The 20,811-nt window shown below is 38.5% G+C and overlaps 1 protein-coding gene across 2 annotated transcripts; it reads right to left on the bottom strand.

Annotated features, from left to right (window-relative positions):
• Positions 1–4,989: 4,989 nt before the first annotated feature.
• Positions 4,990–20,488, bottom strand: SLC30A6 (solute carrier family 30 member 6). 2 transcript variants are annotated; one of them, XM_041477236.1, is made up of 14 exons: positions 20,416–20,488; positions 17,865–17,951; positions 17,176–17,260; positions 16,110–16,152; positions 14,035–14,100; positions 13,520–13,600; positions 12,254–12,289; positions 11,370–11,464; positions 10,477–10,525; positions 8,599–8,718; positions 8,197–8,299; positions 7,844–7,891; positions 7,207–7,275; positions 4,990–6,201 (listed from the first exon to the last, which is right to left on the bottom strand). In XM_041477236.1, exons 1-14 carry the CDS (start codon positions 20,416–20,418, stop codon positions 5,704–5,706), a joined length of 1,383 nt encoding a protein of 460 aa, XP_041333170.1. In that variant the 5' UTR covers positions 20,419–20,488; the 3' UTR covers positions 4,990–5,703. The 2 variants fall into 2 exon arrangements, with proteins under 2 accessions (XP_041333170.1, XP_041333171.1); XM_041477237.1 differs by lacking the exon at positions 20,416–20,488 and adding an exon at positions 20,017–20,125.
• Between the last annotated feature and the right edge of the window lie 323 nt (positions 20,489–20,811).

The following is a 20,811-nucleotide window of genomic DNA, read 5'->3' as shown; positions in this document are numbered from 1 at the left end:
TTTTTTGTCACATATTATGATCCCAGGAGGGAACGCCTCATGGCTTAATTACATGGTAATAGTATTTACAAGGTGTGACCAACTTCTGCAGTTTTCAGCTATGGAAATTTATGCCATGTTATCAGAAGAGGCAAAAATCACACCATAACAGCCTTCTACTTTGGGCTGAACTAAACCACCTCATGCTCCATTGGGTTGCTAGAACTCCTGACACACAGATGTGATTTTTAATTCTCTCTGGTCCCTCTCCTCCTTCCCCTACAAAGGTGGCTGCAAGGGCTTTTCTCTGCAGACAGCTGATGCCCAGAAAACAGAACAATAACCCAAACTCAGTTTTGCCCCTGTCATTTGTTGGATACTCGTTGATAGAGAGGGGCGGGGGAATGTGATGCTAACAGGAAGGTATGTGGGGGTTTCCCTGTGCTCTGACTGCAACACAGGAGATACAAACAAAAGATCAGGTGGTGTGTGGGAGCAATGACCCAGTACACACCATTCAGTCACGTGAGAATCATTCACAATTTGACCCAAAAAAACCTCCAAACCACCACCCACCTGCTGTTTTTAATACAGACTACAACAAAAATAATCAATGAGCAAAGTGTTCACTTTAGAAACTATAGTTTATCTAAATACAATTTTAAAGGCAAAGTGCTATCAAAAGTAAAATGTTATTAAAAGCAAGACAACAGTTTAGACACCAAAAGATAGCAATTTAACAACCCTGTGCTTTTACGTTCCTTACTGGAATTATTCAATAGCTTTAGTGTAACACTGGCAAAAAGAAAGCCTGGAATGAGATTAATGAAAGCCAGAAGAACAATATTCAAAAGCTACTGAGAAAATTATGGTTTCCACTGGTGAGAAAAGGATGAGAGCATTTTAAGGAAAAAAAATAAAAATCAAGCTGATAGGAAATGAATTGAGAGAAAAAAAGTCAGTATTTTACTGCTCCAAACTTCTTCCCTGCAAAGTTCTACCCTGAGCAAAGAGATTTAAAAAGGAGGTAAGCAATGGAGTTGTAGGCATGTCAGATTTGGCCTGTATTTTACCATTTTCCTAAAGCAAATATTTTGGAGCCTAAGACAATATTTACATCCATATTATAAAGTTGTTACAGAAATAGGTATTTACAGCAGTGAAAATCTGTAAAATTTTACTATTACAGGATAGCCTGAAAATTAAATTTAATCTGATTTTAAATTTAATTCTGATTTGGTAGCTCAAGAGCAAAAGCATTTTATGCCGTTTGTCTTACCTGCAACTTCTGAAATAGAGTACTATGAAAATTCTAAAAAATTAGACAGATGTCTTTATTTTCAGGTATTACTGTATATCTGTTTAAATATATCAAAGCTTCTTGAACTCTTTGCAATCATATTCTCTTCTACTTCAGCCCATGAGAAAATAGTCTAGAAAATTACATTAAATCTTCTGAAGTTTGAATACTTTGAGCAGTATAAAGCACCTTCATACCCTCCTAAGTGGCAAAGAAAGGTAACAGAATGGCTAAATATAGAAATATTAAACATGAATTTGTGAGGTTGTTTTGTTTTGGTGAACTCTTGTGGTACTTCCTATTTTGCAGGACCTCTGAAAAATGCAGTACCTGTTTGCACTGTGTACTGCTACTCTGCTTCTTTTTTTTGAAAGTTAACTTAAAACATGCTTCATTGTGAAATATTGGCTCAGAGGGTTGTTGTAACTGGGAAAAGCCTGCGTTTTTTAAATCTCTATGAACACTTAGCTGAAGCCATAATTTAACCATGTGGTACACCAAATCATGTCAATTTTGTCATTACATTTTTACTGCCTGAGCATGCAGCTCTCGAGTTATGTTTACTCAGTCCAAGGAAATGAGATACAGTTTGCTGTAATATGATTCAATATTTATCAGAATGTGAAGCAAACATGGAAAGGCTTGGGTTTGGTTTTTTTTTTTTTTTCTTCCCTCCCTGGGTTTTGTGTTTGGGGGTTTTTTTGGTACAGGAAAAAAAGGCCATCTCCTAACTGGATGCTAGCCCTGGAAAAGTTTACTTACAGAGGGAAGGATCATCATATTAGCAATTTATGTGATTCATCATTCATTTAAAAAATAATTGCTGGAAGGAAAGCATTAACCCAGTAACCATGTGAATCTAAGTTCTCAAAAGCACAAGAAGCAGTCAGTAAGGCAGACATGGCACAAGGCGGGTTTTCATTGCTACTAAGGCAGGGGAGAACAAGCAGGTAGGACAAAGTCAAAGCTATTTCATAAAATGCCCAGAGAACAAAAAATACAAGTGAAGAGACCAGGACTGGTATCTCTTCTACTCTCAGTTTCAACACTGAGTATGACTAAATATCCAGATCCATTGGGTCTGGACAAGCACATGACAGATAACCACTTCAGAATTCAGAGAGATGCTTTGTGTTGAAAAACCTACAGCTGGATAGTTTCTCCTCCTCTGTTGGATGGCGGCAAGAGTTAGAAATCAATAGAGGACTTCAGTTATTCTAATCAGCAGAATTGCTGCACAGGTTCTCGCCTTGAAAAGGATTTGTCACATCTCAGTCAAGGGGAAGGGAATAAAAATCAGTTTACCAGCCACAAAAGGCTGTCCCTGGCTTTGTGTGCCAAAGGTGTCTGTGGTTACCACCTGGGTTAAGGGAATGCAGAACAGAATGAACTCAAGAGCCATCACTCAACATGTAAAGCTGAAAAAAAACCCATATGGTAGTTATTTGTCTTGTGATAGGTGCTCTGGCTCCTTTTGTATCGGGAAAAGGCAGTTTCTCACAAGAATCTGGAGCCAAATAATGGTACATGCCCCTCAAACTCTCTAAAGCTGGATGCATTTACCTACAAGTGATGCGATCCTGTGCGATCACAGCTGGAACAACTTAAGGGAGTAACAATGCCAAATCCTCTGGCAGACAGAAATGACAGCAAGTACCAGTCTTCTTTTCTCTCTAGCTGAGACAGCATTCCTAGCATTAGGAATGAAGATGATATAAATTATAAATTCTTATTCACTATGTATCAAATAAACATTTAGATTGTGATCGCCTAACAGCAAAACACAGTTAGAAAAGGCAAAATGTACAAAAACCCACTTTCTACAGAATTATTCCAAGGACCCAGTCTACACTGGTATTACACCCAGCAAAACAGTTCTGAAGTTTGACATACCTGCTCATTGAGACTGAAGCATCACCCGAGAGCATCACTTAAACAATATATATAGAAAGATAACTGTAAAATCTTGTACACAAATTACCACTTTTTTCTTGTCAGTTACGAATTACACTGATTTTATTTTCCTCATATAAAAGGAGACATTTTACTCTGTGCTGATTTAACAAATGTTCTAATATATTCATAACAATAAAGCAGCTAAAAAGCTGTCCTAGTATCTAAAAGAATCTTTATCATCTGCACATATTATATATATTGTAAACAATCACTCAAAAAAGTATTTTTGTTAAAGTGATTATATTGCACTCAGAATTCTGGGATTCTCACCCTCCCTTCTCATTTTAAATCAGAGATCACCTTCATTTTTTAATAAAATGGAGATTTAATTTTCTACTGAAAACAAGTAAGCATGCATTCAATATAATACAATGTATTAAAAATATCAGAAAAAGGGCATGTGATTATGAAACTGGAGTAAGGAACAATTCTTAACCAGGCCACACAAGAGTAGTGTATTGTAAACATTCTGCTGGCTCTAAGGTGTTGCAGATGCTGTAGAAAGTGCAGTCTAGTTCAGCACCCAAGAGGTACAGAGAATCTGTTCAAGTGTTCTGTACTTCAGTGAATTTCCATGCAGCAATGGCACACGCAATAGACTCACAGAAAGACAGGATAATGGGCCACAGGTGATTACTGAGTTAATACTGACCCCACAGAAACAGAGCCAATCGTTGTAATTTCACTGTAATCTTTAAATGGACGTTTGCCAGGTCATTACATTTTCTAACAGAGCAATGAAATTTTTACTCTCACTGCAAATGAAGTACAGAACTAGATTCCCTACTTGTAGCTTACATGGACAGCATCCCAGTGGCAGCCAGGGCACTACCCTCAGCCTGAAACATCCCCAAAAGATACATCTCCATCATGCAGAATGTCACCTTGCTTTTGCAAGAATGACTCCCTCCTCCAAACACTGGCTCAAGAAACACAGGTCATGGAGGGGGGAGAAAAACAGAAATATTCTTACACAGAAAAAGAAAAATAAATCCTCAGCCAGTGAAGAGGCCACAGATCTTTAAAATCCAAATGAAGGCTGTTTTCTTCACTCAGATCCACATAAGAAAGATTTCTCCATCAAAGCAATTATCTTCAGTTAACATAGTATCCTTGGAATCCCTGAGATACTACAGCTCCATGTAACCACCTCACGGAAGTGGAGTGCATAATTTAGCACACAGACGAACAAGGTGGAAGCCAATATATAGCACCCTGAGTTGCAAGTGGAAACCCATTCCTAGACGGCCAAGAGATGCAGAAGAATGTACAGAGGAGCAATTGTAATGTAGATACTGCACAGGGGAACAGAAAAAAACTGAAGTATTTCTAAAAGGCCTTTCCCTGTTGTCAGAGCAGAGAAGGAAAAGACAGCGATGAGAGGGAAGAGCTCTCTGAGAAAGGCCCTGGAGAAATGCAGACACCTCAATGTACAGTAGGACAGTAATGCAAAAGCAGAGACAGGTTAAGTGGTCTTGTTCCGAGTGTGCCCCAAAAGTTAAGCACTCCAGCGGTGACTACAAACTCTCAGCGATCACTGATCTGCACTCTGGATATAAACCAGGAATATAAATAAATTACTTTTGCCCGTGGAACTACATTAAAAAAATACAAAGAGGAAAATACAAAGTCACAGTCAAATAATAGAATACTCTCCATAGTCAAAAATTAAATACTGGCTTCAGAAACAACAGTCATCTGATGTGTATCCTCAATAGGGTTAATTGTAAAAAAGAGGTGCTTGTAAAATCTTAAGTTTTAAGTATTTTATTTCCCAGTATATTGCTAAATAATTTTGCAGTTAAACCAAAAAGTAAGAAATATCAGAGATGAGTATGGAATACTTACAACTAGAAAATGGTTGCTGAACCATCTGAATTTCTATAAAAGCATCAATAAAAATGTAAAAACACGGTCTCGCAAAATCAATTACAATCTGAAATGCCAGATTGTCTTCACAATGGCCACAACATGAATATTGATGGATTTTTGCAATCAAAAACTAATTGTGATCTGGCCCAAGCATGGCTTAATACAATAATCAAACATGTCTGAAAATTGGGACTTGTATTTCTGCTATTTCCTATTCTCTGAGCTATTCAGCATCCAGTAATTCTCATTAGAATAAAAAAAAAATGCTACCTGGTGACAATTTTATTCTCTTAGGGAGTTGTGCTGCATCTCAATACATTCTTGGATAAATGAAGAAAAGTGGATAAAAAAGATGAGTAGAAATAGACACCCTATAAAAACTACTTGTAAAGTATTGTAAATCTGCAAAATATCTGTGGCATTAGACAGGCTACTGCTGATGCAAAGGAAAAAACTGCTATTTAACCACTTCATGAATATGAACAATGCACTTGTTCCCAGCCATTCAGAATGATGTGACATTCCAAATGCTTATAAAAATTGGGTAATAAAAGAATTAAGTCAATACCCTTAAGTATAATAAATAATGGTGTTTATTATGGTCGGGGCTGACCACGAGCGTTTGTTCCATATCTGCCTGGGACATTTGCAAAACCAGTTCTGAATCCTTGAGCTGCTCCAATTCCTGGTATTCCAAGTCCTTGATTGAGTACACTGTTGTAGGGTGCAGATCCATGATTAAAGCCCAATCCATAGGGCTTTGTCTGAGTGTTTAGAAGGATGACTGGACTCACATTTTTGCCTGGTGTGTTAAAAGAAAATTCTGGTGGTGGGCTGCTAGGCTTAGCTGGAGTGGAGGTAACAGGGTTCAAATTGTCAGCAGCTTTCAAAGATGGCATTGGAATAATGTGATGATCCGAAAGGTTCAGAATATTGTTTGCAATAGGCACAGATGATAAGGTAGGTCTGATCCAGTCATCTTTGAAAATCTGAACAGTCAAGGTCGAGACCAATGTGTATAATCTGTTAGTGACATGGGCAAGTACCATTTGCTCATTTGCATCTCTCCGAATTCGGACATGGACTGATCCAGCCTAGAAAGTGAAAAAAACAAGTTGGCTGTTAATTATTACCCCAATAAAGATTCTCCACATGCATTAAAGAAGAGGAAAATTATCCTGCAGAGAATTACACAAAGACCTTTTGCAGTGGAAACTATAGTCTAAATTAAGAACCTTATTACGGGATACATTCTGATCTTTCCTGATGTGTTGCTCTCTTATGAACATAGCAAGATGATCATTCAGGAGAAGCGAGTCTTACAACCCATCTATACAACATGTGTTGGCAAGAAAGGCAACAACTGGGGGAGAAAAATGGCTCAAAAGAACAAAGTGCAAAGTTAGGCATAAGTGGCAGAACAGTAAACTGAAAGCTATTTTTACATCAGAAAGAGAGAATAGATGCCTTTTTTGTTGTTTAAAGAAGGGCAGCATACTGGAAGAAACCAATGAAGAAATTTTCTAAGAGTCTTACTTTTCTAGCTGTCACAAAATACCTGCATCAACTTAGGAATAACCAAGTTCTGGTGATCATTTTGTATTACAAAAAATACACCTTCATTTCTTTCAGCTTACAGAATTATTGGTACACAACTGTAATTATTTTGCTCTACCTTCTCCCCTAGAAATGCTGAAAACATATGATTCTACTGTCTATTGTAGACCCTTCCTGCTTGAAGGGTTACAGTTATTTCTCTTTTCCTAGACAATATACACTAACACACCATTTAAAAATTTTTTTTCTCCATTGTTTGTCATTTTCTTCACTCCAAAATACAAAAGAAATTCTACAGTTGCAAAAATGCATGCTTTAAGCCAGAACTGCAGTATACATTAATAACACTAACCAACAAAGCTTTAAAAAATGTAAAGGACAGAGGAACAGAAGTTTTGCAATAAAACACATGGATTGAGTACTAACTCCATCAAATTTTTTTACAGTTATTATTTCAGAAGAAATATCTTACTTTATGTAAATTAAAAAATTAAATAGTATCTGAAAACGAAGCCTAGAAAGATAATAAAGGTATAACTTACCAAAGTGCCAAAACCTAATGTCCAGAAATGTTCATTTCGAACTTCCAACACACCATCCAAAGTTGAAACCTAATTTTACACAAACATCCACAAATATGAAAATAAATTAGAAGTTTCAAATCCCTTTAGAAACATATTTTTATACATAACTGAATAACAAATAATTTTCAGTAGTGAAATAAAAGCTCCATACAGAGAACAGATGATGTCTGTTAATGTCACTAACGCTTATCTATTGCACTTTTGCTACCCTTAAACATCCAAATCCATCAAAAAAGTTTTAAGGAACATATTTCAAGTAACTCTTGCTGCCAAACTTAAGTATGTTCTTAACTTGATATGCTATAATTCAACAGCTGCCTGTACTCATTTTCCTCCTTCAACTCACATTTGTAAACCACTTCAATAGTAGCTCAAATTTAAATAAAAACAGCCTGCACTACTTAAATAGATTTGTTCCAGATACCTAAAAGACACTATTCATCTTGGAAAGCAAGATTCATATTTTCTACATGCAGCTAAAAAAATACTAAAAAAATAATTTTAGCAAACTTCTTGGACTGGTCAGAAAAATTCTTCACATTCCTGAATGCTTATTAGCTGTACACACTGTGCTATGTATTATACACTGACTTACCTCTCTAAGAAGTTTATCTAACTGGCCAATCACATGAGGTGGGGTTGTCTTCAAAAAGAAGAAGTAAAGAAAATACAAGTTATAATAAAGATTAACTGGCCCTGTTGAAGTAAGAGAGCCTTTAAGTCTGGTCTACTCACACAAGAGAGCAATGACATTTTCATTAAATTCTTATGACTTCGTGATGTATATTTGCACAACCTTTAACATTCTTGTAGCACATCACGAATTCCCATAGGAACACTTCTATTTGCAAGTTTAAAACAGATTTCAAGGTTTGGGTTTTTTTTTTAAATGAGACCATTTAACAAAACCAAAACGACAAAATCTGTTGATTTGTAAGGCTGCCTTACCTGGAGTAGTACTTTCCCACTGTAGACACTCATGGGATACATGGTACCAAATGTCATCAAAGCAATTGCTATAGCAGAGGCTGTGTCCACAGCAAAGTAATTGCTAGGGAAAAAAGAGCAATTTTAAAGAAACACTGGCATTTACATTTTTGAAAGGCAGAACAACTTACTTATGGTTCTTTTTTCATTCTTTTAAATTACATAAACTTACAGAATTTTACATACACTAATCTCATTTGAACTCTCATTCATCTTGGACAATAGACAGATGCATTCAGAGTTGCAATACCATTCATACAAAATGCAGCTCTACATCAGAGCATTTCTTTCACGTAAAAAATGTATTTTCCTACAAACTGGATACAAAAAGAGATACTGTTTTAAAACAACAACTGCACATACTTGATTTCAATGAGCATATATGTAATGCAAAGAGCCAGAGCTCCAGCAATATCAATCAAGACAAAAGGGTTCATCCGTGGCAGAAAGATGCTACTCAATCCTGGGATGATTCCACAAATACTGCAACAAAACAGAAAAAGCAGTTGTCAGCCAGCTCCTCTACTCTCTCTTTCTACTCTGAAATTCCAAAATTACACCCATCATTTAGCATTTGACTTCTAACACACCTTGCTGTCATAGCATATGATGAGCACTGTAAAGGCCCCACTAATTCTGCTCAAAGGCTGCTGTCAGCAAAAATTACTCAAGTTTTTTTTTCTGGGAACACAGCTCTGTGATATAGCTGAATCAGCTGCCTGCAACACAGGTGCTTGGTGGGTTCAATACTGGTATTACAGAGATGTACATAGAGAGAGATTTGCGTATCACCAGTCTTCAATCCATCTGCCACCTTGGTGTGCAAAAGCGTCCCAAAGTCAAAGCTAACTAATTCATGAAGTCTTAAAAGAGGAAGAAGACCAGTAGTTGAATAAGAGGAGACCAAAAAAATGCATGAGGGAATGCTGCAAAAATTACTTATTTATAGCTATTTCCTGTCAATGGGAGTATGAAGACAGAAAGGAGTTTATGTACTTCCCAGTGAATGTAATATCTGGTTGCTATGGTTAAAGCAAACTTATGTTTAGACATCATGTGCTGGCCTGCTTCTTTAAGAATTTTAATCAACATAATTATACACAGGTGCAGGTATTTTTTTAATCAGCACTGCTTCACATAACACATCTGAAATAGCTGTATACATGCTAATTCAATGGGGTTTTACTTATATTGACTTAACTATACACAGGTTATCTCAAAACCCAGTAGAAATAATATTACTCTTGGTCTGGGACTCCTTCAAGTTATCCATCAATGTCCTTCCCCTTAAAACTGTGTTTCTACACTGATAAGAGGAAAGTTGTGCTATTGTCCATGATTGGTATCCACCTTTTTTTTTTTACAATAAAACTTGGCAACCTAATTATTAGTCTTCCAAAAATATTTCACAGATTTTGGTTCTGATGATGTAACATCTTATACCCATATAAAATTAATTCTTCTGTTACCAAGCCAGCATTCTCTCCTCTCCTTAACTGTAAAAAAGATCACGAGATGCAGAAACAGATGGGTTTTGAAGCATACTTAACATGTTTTACAGCTTGGTTTAACATTTTTCTTTTGATACCGACAGATAGTCGGAAGAATGTGTATGGATTAAAATAAACTTCCCTGACATCTGACAAAACTATTTGCAAACAACATTATCTTGCATTTAGATATCCAATACAAGCAAGACAGTTAACAGATAAGATGAATGATCAACACTCCTTATATCCCTGGAAGACATGGACTTGCCAGTTTCCTGCTGGACAGGTCAGGAGTTTCCATAGCTATGGTTTAGTGAGTTACCTGTTTCATACATCACATTTAAACTCAACCATCTGAATCATTTGTCCAGCCCACAAAGTAAATAAACATGAATTATTACAAAATATATCACTCAGTAATGCACGCTGTGAAATGCAGTTCAGGTATGTACAGGATAATGCTAGTTTTCCTACTCTCATCCAAAGAGAATTACATACAATGTACTGAACACATATATTCAAAAGAAAAGGTACCCAGAAAGATGTATTTCTGTTAGACTGATGTATCTGGGAAATATGGGAGACAATGTTTGCCCCAGAGTTCATACACGACACCTCCAGTAGGTAAAGATATTTTAAAAGCTCTAATACAAGTTTATGCCTCAATACCCCTCCAAAATGTTATTATACACACAAAACCAACACTGCCTTCCAGAAGCTAATGATTTTGAAAAACAATATAAAGCTTTACCTTCTACTAAGATCTGCAACGTGTTCCTGAAGCCAACTTGTGCTGGCAGCTGCAAAAGAAAGAAGGTAATAAAGTTACCACAATTTTAAGTACCACTTTTAAGTTACTACATATTAAAGTACACACAAGTTATATTTTAAGGGAAGAATTCAATAAATACACTGTGAATGAGTAAATATATCTCAACAGAGAAGCAGGCACTTGAAAAAAGACCCAGGTCTGTCTTTTCCAGGCAGCAAGTACAACATCCATCTCTCATAATAATCTGAACTGATTAAATACAAATATAATTGCAGGTTATAATCATTATCTTTTATATAATATAGTGTAAATTAGATATTTATAACTATGGACAATTTACAGGACAATTTACAATTGCAGGAATGACTGCAAGCCTACTTCACAATGAAAAAGTAAAAGAGCTTTTCATTTACCAATGAAGAGGAAAAAAGAACTATTGCATTAACTTATTTTTTAATTCATTAATACATCCATAAAATGTGTTGAAATTTCTGGTATCTGTTACATGCCTCCACTGATTGCATTCAAAAAACTGAAAATAAAGGATACTGAAGCATTAAAATAATACTTGGTTTATCATATTAATGACCTCAGACTACTTCGAGCCTTATAAACAAACTGGAGTTGAAAATCAGATGGCAATTCTACTGCACAAAGTTACATTAACAGAGGTAATAGTAATATACAACCACTAGTTAATTCTACTGCACAATTAACATATTTAACAATTAACATAAATACATTAACAGAGGTAATAGTAATATACAACCACTAGTTAAGGAAGTTACAAGACAAGTAAGTTATACCTTGATAAAAATAGGAACATTAACATTTTTTTCTGAATTCTTGTTATAGTCTAATTTATCACATACCTTCAGAGACATAAGCAAAAGGCTTATTCTTAATGGAAAGCATTGTAAATAAGTTGAAAAAGAGAGCCACGAAAGTACCAACCAGCAGTCGTCCCCTAGGGAGGGGAAAAAAGTGTCTTAATTTCCCATAACCAGAGAACATGCCATCAAGCTGTAACTACCAATAACAGTACCAAAATATTTTGCTTGGTTTCATTCACTGAGGCTGAAAACCAGTAGGATAAACTAGTGTAATACTTAATAACCAGCAGTGTATTATCATTGTAAGGGTTGTACAAGATCACTGAACTTCGTACATTGTTATCACACAATGCTGGTAATGTCGAGTAACAGCTCTTAACCAATTGCACAAACACACACACGTATATATTTGCCCTTTGAAGATACAAACACACTGTCCCCTCAGCAGCACAGCTAAGAAGCTCAGCTTTCAATGGAATCATGCCATATACCCCCAACCTTCTTCCAGAACTACTTCAGCATACATCCCACGTCCCATTCCTTTGCCCCATAACACCTGCTTTTCCTCTCCCCGTGGTCTTTATAGTCTGAACCCTCTTTGTAAAACCTTCAGTTCCCTGTTGACCACAGCATCCTTCCCCCCCACATACCAGGCCTTCCAAGAGGCCACAAGAAACAAAAGGAACTGAAGTAGGAAAAGCAGCAATATGTAGTTAGATCACTATTTGAGAGAACATGAGCATTAAATTTCAATTGTACCTTGAAAAGAACCGTCTGCAGTATAGCCTGCACATGGTTTAAAGCAAATGCCAAGGCACCAAAAGCAATTTGGTACTGAAAGCACTTGCACAACTAATATATGCTAGATAACAATCAGAAACACAAAAGGACAACACATTTTACATGTTAAAATAATTTCTTACGTGTGTATCTCAGGCTGTTCCAGAAACCGCTCCGCACTACAAGAATAATTGAAAATTTAAATTATATTATACAGTAAAGCCTTGATACATGCCTTGAAGCATGTTTTTACAGTTCCTTAGCATTAGCTGCCATTCATAAACAAAAACTGATAGATACAGTACCGCAAAAAATGGATTGTTAAACAAACATAGCAACTTTTATAAGCAATGAAAGCATTTAACACTGAATCAAAGCAGATGTGATTTAGACTTCCCAAATATTTCCAAACTGTGCCAGCTACCATGAATGCTGCCTACATGATAAAAATATGCTTGTAAATGAACATGCAAAAAATATTGCTATTGGCACCACCACCAGTGTTGGTGACCACAACAAACTAAGTCTGAAATTCCTGACTTACAACCTCACACTAAGCAAGGTCAAATAAAGTAAACATTGGATACTGGGGTGGAGATATAGATCTTTTTTCACCCACCAGTGAGTTAACAAATGAGCTTCAGTTGTAACAGAAAAATCTGCTAAGTTTGTGGAATTTCCTAAAATTGATGTTGGAAAACTTGGAAGTTTTGACAGAGGGTGATTCATTCCAGTGGACTGTCACCTCAATACATTGACTTTATAGTATAAAGTTACTAAGTTGTTAATACAGTCCTTTACACAGAAAATAGAGCACTTGAATAAAATAAGGGAAGGTATACTGTTGCAGTTTTAAATTCTAGATGTTAACAAAAGCCTTTTCATCTTCAAAAAACAAAAATAATGTTTTAGGCTAATGTCCTGAAATACAAATGCCCCCAAGCATACATGGTATGGCAAATTAATACTTGAACAAACTTTGAGGGAGTGAAGAAGTTGATGCTTTAAACATTCAGATCCTTGATATATTATGAAGCTTCTTGACTTCAAAAAGTAACAGAAGTAAAACCAAAAAAGTTTTATTTGTTAATGAGCTTAAAAAAGTCAAGATGCATAAGGAAATTAATTAAATTAATTACACAAACTTTTGGAAAAAGTACTCCTAAAACCATTATATCTTTCCCTAGAGAGCTTTTTAAGAACATTTATCAATTTCCATCTTTACATCTAAAGCCTACACATAGTGTAGTAAATATAAGCAAGCAGTAAGATTTAGCAATATTTTTTTAAAATCTTTAAGTCTTTTTTAAAGTATCTCTTCACATACTCATAGAATGCATGTGCTCTCGGTTGATCTGGACTGTATCTCCATATGTTGAAAAATTAAAGAAAATAGTACATAACCCTACCTTTCTTTCAGTATAAAAAGAGCACCAAGCTGTGCCAGAACTGTAGATGCAAATACAGCTAGAACTTCAAACCTTTCAAACCTGAAATTTGAGAATTAAGTTTAGAAACACTGAACATTGAACAATGCATCCAACAGAATCTTTTCTGTGCAAGAACCAGCAGGATACAGCTACTTTTTCCAATTCATTCAACAGCAGACAGATGGGAAGAAACTGGAGATTTTATAGAATATAGAATAGCCATTGTTTTCAGTTTCTTTTACAGAATAGTCATTATTTTCAGTTTCTTTTAACACTCCACTCAGAGACACCTTAAAATTAAGCATTTCTTAGTTCTTCTTCCTGTCCATCCCCTACTCTGTATTGTTCTTTACATAAAGTCTTTCCCCTGCTCACTTTTAGGCTCTTTCACATACAGAGTATTACTGATGGCTGTTCGAGGATCCAGGCAATGAGAGGGAGCAAGGTATGAAATGCTGTATTATCAAACACAACATCTTGTTATTAGTACTTACCCAAATGAATACACTGGGCTGGGTTTCTTCATCATTACCCAGTAGCTTATTAGACATGTTACCAAACTGAAAAAGGGAGAATTAGACTGTGATAAGTAACAGCAGCCTTTACAAACTGCATAATGTACAAATACACACTTGAGCCACCAGAACTCAACAAAGGAACACAGCCACATCTTGCCCTGAACTCAACCTCCATCACTGTCACAGTGATGTTCCAAATGCTCCTCATGTGCTTTCTGATCTTGCCTAGAAATGTTGTAACCTGAGAAATGCTGCTTAAATGAGAAGGAAGCTGATAAGCAAGACGGAAGAGTGAAAGAAAAAGCAAAGAAATCTCTCCATTAAAGTCTTCTTTTAGAGATATACCATGAATTGGATTTAGTACTCTAGAGTCTCAGGCCACACCAAGCATTGCCTTTTACACAGTGTAATTTCTCTATGTATGCAACGATTAACTTTCTTTGGCTGCATTCACCTACACAACCTCTAATCTAACTGGGCATACACTGACAGCCACAGGTCTCTCTTGCTATCTTCTGTCCAAATTTTTCTCTCATACTGAACATCTAGAATTCCAATTATTTTGGAATCTCCATGGTAGTAGTCAGAACGTTTCAAGGATGAGTATAATTTCATCTAACTATTTTTCCTCTACTGAACCATTTTTTTCTCTACTGAACCATTTTTTCAACTGGAATCCACACAGATTCAGTGCCATCTGCGCTTCATGCAGTCCTTTTGCAATTAACAACGTTAAATCACACTGGATCAAGAACTCATCCCTACAACTGATGAACAATCACATCCTCACAACTTGATTCTCAGCTGCGTGGAATAAAAAGTAAAAGTAAAAAGGAAGTAATACTGTTCATATACAAAGCCATAAACTCATATTCTCAGTGAGAGTATTATATGCAGTAACAGGCAATGACAAAAAGAAAAGAAGCAGAAATTTACTTTTGCAGCAGAATTAATGAGCATTGTTCTCCCTTACAGCAAATCAAAATTCTTGAAAGAGATTGCTGTGAGTTAGAATAATCTTCTAGTCCAACCCCTAACCACCATAAGACAGGAGTGCCAGGGGTGTTCTACCCTCTTCTAAAACTAAAAGAAAAAAAGTTTCCATACAAATTAAGTATGGAAAGTACAACACCAACACTTTCCCGAATTTCCCCAAGGTGAAAAGTCAAGACAAAAAAGTCAAGACAAAAAAAAAAACTCAGTAGATACAAAATTCTAAGAGAAAGACAAGATTCATTACAGTTAAATCTTAATTCTAATGCAGTCACAGATCAATTTTTTTTTGTGCCAATCCCAACAAGTCTTTTTTGTTTCTGCATGTTTGCTGATGTCATTTACGAATGTTTTATTGTAAGTCAGATAAGTTATAGTAGGTAATGGACATATGTATGACTCAGAAAGCTGACCTATACCTTTTATAAGATAGTGAGATAGCAAGGAAGGTAATGTAGGCTAATATTTTTAAAATGTCTACATTTTATTTCCCAACCACTGCTACCATCTGTATCTTATTGATAATACATATTTCATGTCTGTATTAGCAATATTAGCAAAAGTGTTCAGAACTATCATACTAAAAATTGTTTTAATACAATTTTGTTAGAATACAAGAAAAATACTGAAAATATCTAATGACCTTATGCGCAGAATATTTGGTATCTAGCTTGTGAAATATTTTTGAAATAGAATTACATACTTCTTGTTTCCTGACGTTAAAACTGAGGGTTACTTCACAATCAGTGACTATGGCATTAGGAAAATGTTCTGAGAAAACAATCAGACAACAGTTTTGTGCCATATTGCTTTATGTTGTCATGTATCTGCACAGAGAAATCTCATGATTGAACTGATCAGTTACTAAGTTACTAGTCATTCCCAACATAGCTATGGTAGGGTTTACAATCTATTTATTGTGTGCAATTTTATACTCATTTAAGCTATATTTAAACCAGTTACTGTTTCTATACTGATGACTACATTACATATCTTTGAACCTGTAAGTAAATTTTAAGTGTACAGAAATACACAGACAAAATGGGAAAAAAACTCACCTGAAAAGGTCAAAGATTGTCAAATATGTGTAAGCAGTTAAAGCTGTAAATAAAAGTAAATATTAAAACTTAATTTTCAATGCAAAAATCACTTGTATTTTAAGTCCTTTTTGTACAGCTCTTTCCAATCTTCTACCTACATAAACTGCCTCTGCTGATAGAACAAGTCACCAATATACTTAATGTCATAAGCAGGTTGATGATGGCAATCCTAATTCAACTAAAGCACGTAATAAAGCCCAGATACAAAAGGTATCACATTTGTGACTAAGTTGTGACTTGGAATTTAAGTACTGGAAAGTCAGGAGATCTTCCAGAAACACATCACTTAGCAAAGTAAGAGATCTCTTATGTGTGTTATTCCAGTGAAAAGTAGGTTAAACTGAATATTTTACTTGTTTTGCATCTCTAACCTATCTTGAAACTGAAAGAAAACCTGCACCAAAAATTAAACACAGAAATAGCATTCTATTCTCAGCACAGGCGATGGGAAGTACATCGAAGCCCCTATCCAAAAGCAGAAGTCACACAAAACTGCATTGGGTCTGGCTGATCTGGAGCTCATTTCTCCACAGCAGCCCTCAGTGCTGTGCTTCACAGTGGCAGCTACAGAGGTGTTGAAAACACTCCAGTGTTTTGGCTACTGCTGAGCATTCCTTGGAAGAAAAGAAGTCTTAAGCCTTTCCACGCTACAAACATCCCCACTCAACTGCAAGTGAGGGTCTCTGCATGTCACTGGTGCTACTTGTACAAGGAACAGGCTTGAGGACTAGTAACTCAAAAGTCTACTGGTTTTGATTCTTAAGGATGAAGAAGCTATGCAGGAAGCAAATGACCAGCAGGACTAAAAACTGTGCAAACTTTGAAGGACTTCCACCCATCCAAACTTGTCTGTGAAAACTGCTTCTAAGCTGACTGCAGCAAATCCAAAGGAAGCACTTTCCGAACCCGGCTGTGCAAACCACTAACTCCAGTAAGTACTGGATTTGGCTTTTTCAGTCAGCTGGAACTCCACAAGCTAAGAAACACATGGTAGTTACAGTTTCAGTACATGAGAGCCACCTACCTATGCTGTTTGTAGAGCTGCACCACATGAGCAGGAAGCCAATACATATTAAATTTATAGCACCAAACAGTAAAATCTTCCAGGACTGTTGATGAGAATAAATATGTATTTACACCTTCCAAAATTTACAAGACAGAAATACATCTACCCAGTCTTAAAAAACAATACTGCAGTACTTCATCATGCAAACAGAACTGGCTTCTCCTCCCTCCCAAAAATTCACGACTCATTTCAGAACAGCAAGCCCTTACTCTATTTTTAACTTTACAGATTATTTTAAAACCCATTTATCAATGCCACCATGCTTAAAATACCTTTTTGGTCTAAAAAAACCTCCACCCATCTATAATATTTGCATTTCATTACAGCACACAGCATCTGATTTTGAATACCAACTCATGCAACTTTATATTAGTGGGTTCCTTTATTTGTGCTGAAACTTTGGTCCCAAAAACATCTGAACACATTCAGTTTACAGTTCCACTGAACCCACCAGATATAATTCTGGAGAACACTAATTCATAGGGAGAACCCACAGAAGCTATACAACTTCAAAGATTATTTTTTTAAGCACAGCTAGAAAAATTCAAAGAAAAAAATTCATAATATACTTAAGTTAATAGTGTGTTTTAACTTACTACAGCTAATGCATTTTTATTACAATTATGACTTTTTTAAACAACACTTACCCTTCTGTCTGCTGCAACCAGCCTAAATTCATGTGTTAACTTTCCAACCAATGATCTCTGTGATTTGCGGAACAAGTGTATTGTCCCCTTAAAAAAAATCGACAGTTTAATTAATTAAAAACTTCACTTAAATCATAATTTAAATTAGCAAAAAGGAAATTTTCATTTATGAACTATTTTCACAGTTATATCAAAGACTACAGTGAACTTTTTGTTAACCAGAAATATCACAAGCTTTAAACTCAACAATATTTTGGTAACCATCTCACATGGTTTATTATATTAGAATGACAAATGACTTAGAATCAAGCTTCATTTAGACATAATCCAGAAATCAGGTTTACTGGAAAAGACACTAAAGTATCACCTAAAGAGTGGGTTTTAACTTTCTTTTAGATGAAACTACAAGACAGCTGGAAAACACAAATATTTTTCTTCATCAAAGCACACTTCCCACCCAAAGGCAACGGATTTATTAAACAGGAAAATATTGTTTATAGATCTATAAAGGAGAACCCACCATTAAAGTAAAAACAATGCTGGTGATGTGGTGAACACAAGGCCAATAACAAAATGAAATATACCAACAAAACGAAATATACCAACAACGACTGTTGGCTCTGACTTAACCTAAGGGGCTGCTACCCGGCTCTCCTGCAAGCCTGACAGGGAGCAGACTACCAGAGAAATTCATCTGCCATGACACTTGTCTCCCTTTCCTCAGAGGGTCCAAGCTTCTGGCTGTCCTCTATTCTGCTCTCCCCACAATGAAATAAGCTTTCCACGTGAAAAACCCTTCTGATTTGCAATAGAAATCTGTGGACTTGTAATGGATGGTCTGTCATCTGCAGCAGTCTGGGGCCAGATTAAATAAGGCCTGATTTGAAGCTATCACACCTTAGCTGCTACCAGAAGGCAAAATGACATACTAATAGGTTCTTCACCAAAATAAATTCAATTAACTTTCAGACATTTTGTCAACACAGCTTAAGAAATACAAGTGTGCCATGAATTAAACTTTGAGCACTACTACATATCCCAAGTTTAGCTCATCTGGGACAAAACACAGGCCTACTCTTACTCTTTTCTTTATTAGCAAATCATTAGTGATAATTTTAATTCTTAACAGACATGTGCACGATGCCAGAACACCTCGAATAGCTTTTCTAACAGGCAGTGGACAGCCTGCTTATGAAAGCTGCTGTGTTACAGAATCAGAAAGAACCACAGAATATCCTGAGTTGGAAGGGACTCATAGAAGTCCAACTCCTGGCCCTACACAGGACACCTCAAGAGTCACACCATGTACCCGAAAGCACTGTCCAAGCACTTCTTGTGTTCTGTCTGGCTGGTGTTGTGACCACTGCCCTGGGGATCTGCTCCAGTGCCCAGGCACCCTCTGGGTGAAGAAGCTTGTCCTTCTAGCCACGCTAAACCTCCCCTGTCACAACTCCAGGCCATTCCCTCAGGTCCTGTCACTGGGCACCGGAGAGCAGAGATCAGCGCCTGCCCCTCCTGTTCCCCTCTGAGGAAGGTGTAGCTGCAGAGAGGTCTCCCCTCAGTCTCCTGAGGCTGAACAACCAAGTGACCTCAGCCACTTCTCACACGGTTGCCCCTCCAGACCCTTCACATCTCCGTAGCCCTCCTTGCTGCCTTTGCACCCAGGCCTTTCCCACACTGTTGGCACTGTGTCATGCCCAGCCACACCGTGCCACACCTCCCTTTACAAAGGATGCATCAGAGCTGTGTACTCGGTGCCACAGGGGACCTGAGCAAACGCAGGCAGGCCACAGCGCACCCCTGGAACAGCTCCAGCTCAGCAGGGGTTGCACCTTGGCAGGAAGGCATCCCTAGATCCTGCAGTTGTGCCGAGAGCCCGGAGCTGGGCAGGGCGGCTGCCCCACACCTCAGCCAGCCCCTGAGGCGACAGAAGAGCCCCAGAAGACGAGTTTCTGCAGCCAGCGGCACTGTCTGCTCCAACAGGTGACAGCACCTGTTAAGGACACCGATGTCCCTCCAGCACGACAGGGGAACATTTCGCCGCCCAGACGAACACGCACACGCGGCGGTCGTGCCCAAAAGATCGAGTTTTCGTCTTTGAGAAGCGAGCCAGAGTGACAGCCCCGACACCGGGGAGCAAGCGCCCTACAACCTGTTTGTCCTGCGGCGAGTCCCAGCTCCCTGACCGACGTGCCGCTGAAGGAGAACTGCGAGGCTCAGACCGCAGCCCGGCGACCCCGTTCGAGAGCCAGCTCCGGCACAGGGGCCCCCCACGGCCCCGGTACCCGGCCGGGCCCTGCCCGCGGTGCCGGCCGGCCGCGGCCCGGTGACGGCGCTGGAGGGGCGGGCGGAGAGCCCCGAGGAGGAACCACGGCACGGGCAGCGACGCCCCGCGCTGCCCCGGGCCCGCTACGGGCCGCGCCCGCCCGGATGCCCCGCGGCGGCGCCGCCCCGGCAAGGGAGCGGGCGCTGCCAGCAGCCCCCGCACCCCGTGTTCCACGCACGACTTTCCTTCCCCTTTCCCTCCTTGCCTCCAGCAGGGGCCACTCACCATATTACTCCCCGCAGCGGAAGAGACGGCGCCATGCGAGGCCGGAAGGGGCGGGAGAGGTTCCCGTCGCCGCGGCAACCGGCGGGCCCGGCGGGACACGTGGCGGAAGCGGCGCCCGCCGGGAGCCGGCTGCGGCTCCGTGCCGATGCCGGGGATGTTCCGCCCCAGCCGCCCTTCCCTCGCTCCTCCCCAGCCGGGGGCAGGCTGGGCTGGAGGCCCGCCTTGGGATGTAAAGGTCTTGTCTACCGCTTCCCCGCAATTCTGCCGTTCGTGTGCCCGCTGCCTGCGGGAGCCCAAGGAAAGGGATCCTACGGGTGGTACCATCACAGACATACGGTCATCACAGTCCAGCCTGTGACCAAACACCACCATGTCGTCTAGACCATGGCACTGGGT

The sequence above is a fragment of the Pyrgilauda ruficollis genome, unplaced genomic scaffold, assembly GCF_017590135.1.
Source record: "Pyrgilauda ruficollis isolate IOZ18807 unplaced genomic scaffold, ASM1759013v1 scaffold4, whole genome shotgun sequence".
NCBI lineage: Eukaryota > Metazoa > Chordata > Aves > Passeriformes > Passeridae > Pyrgilauda > Pyrgilauda ruficollis.
The sequence above is the reverse complement of the archived record's forward strand: the minus strand, read 5'-3'. Positions and strand labels throughout refer to the sequence as shown.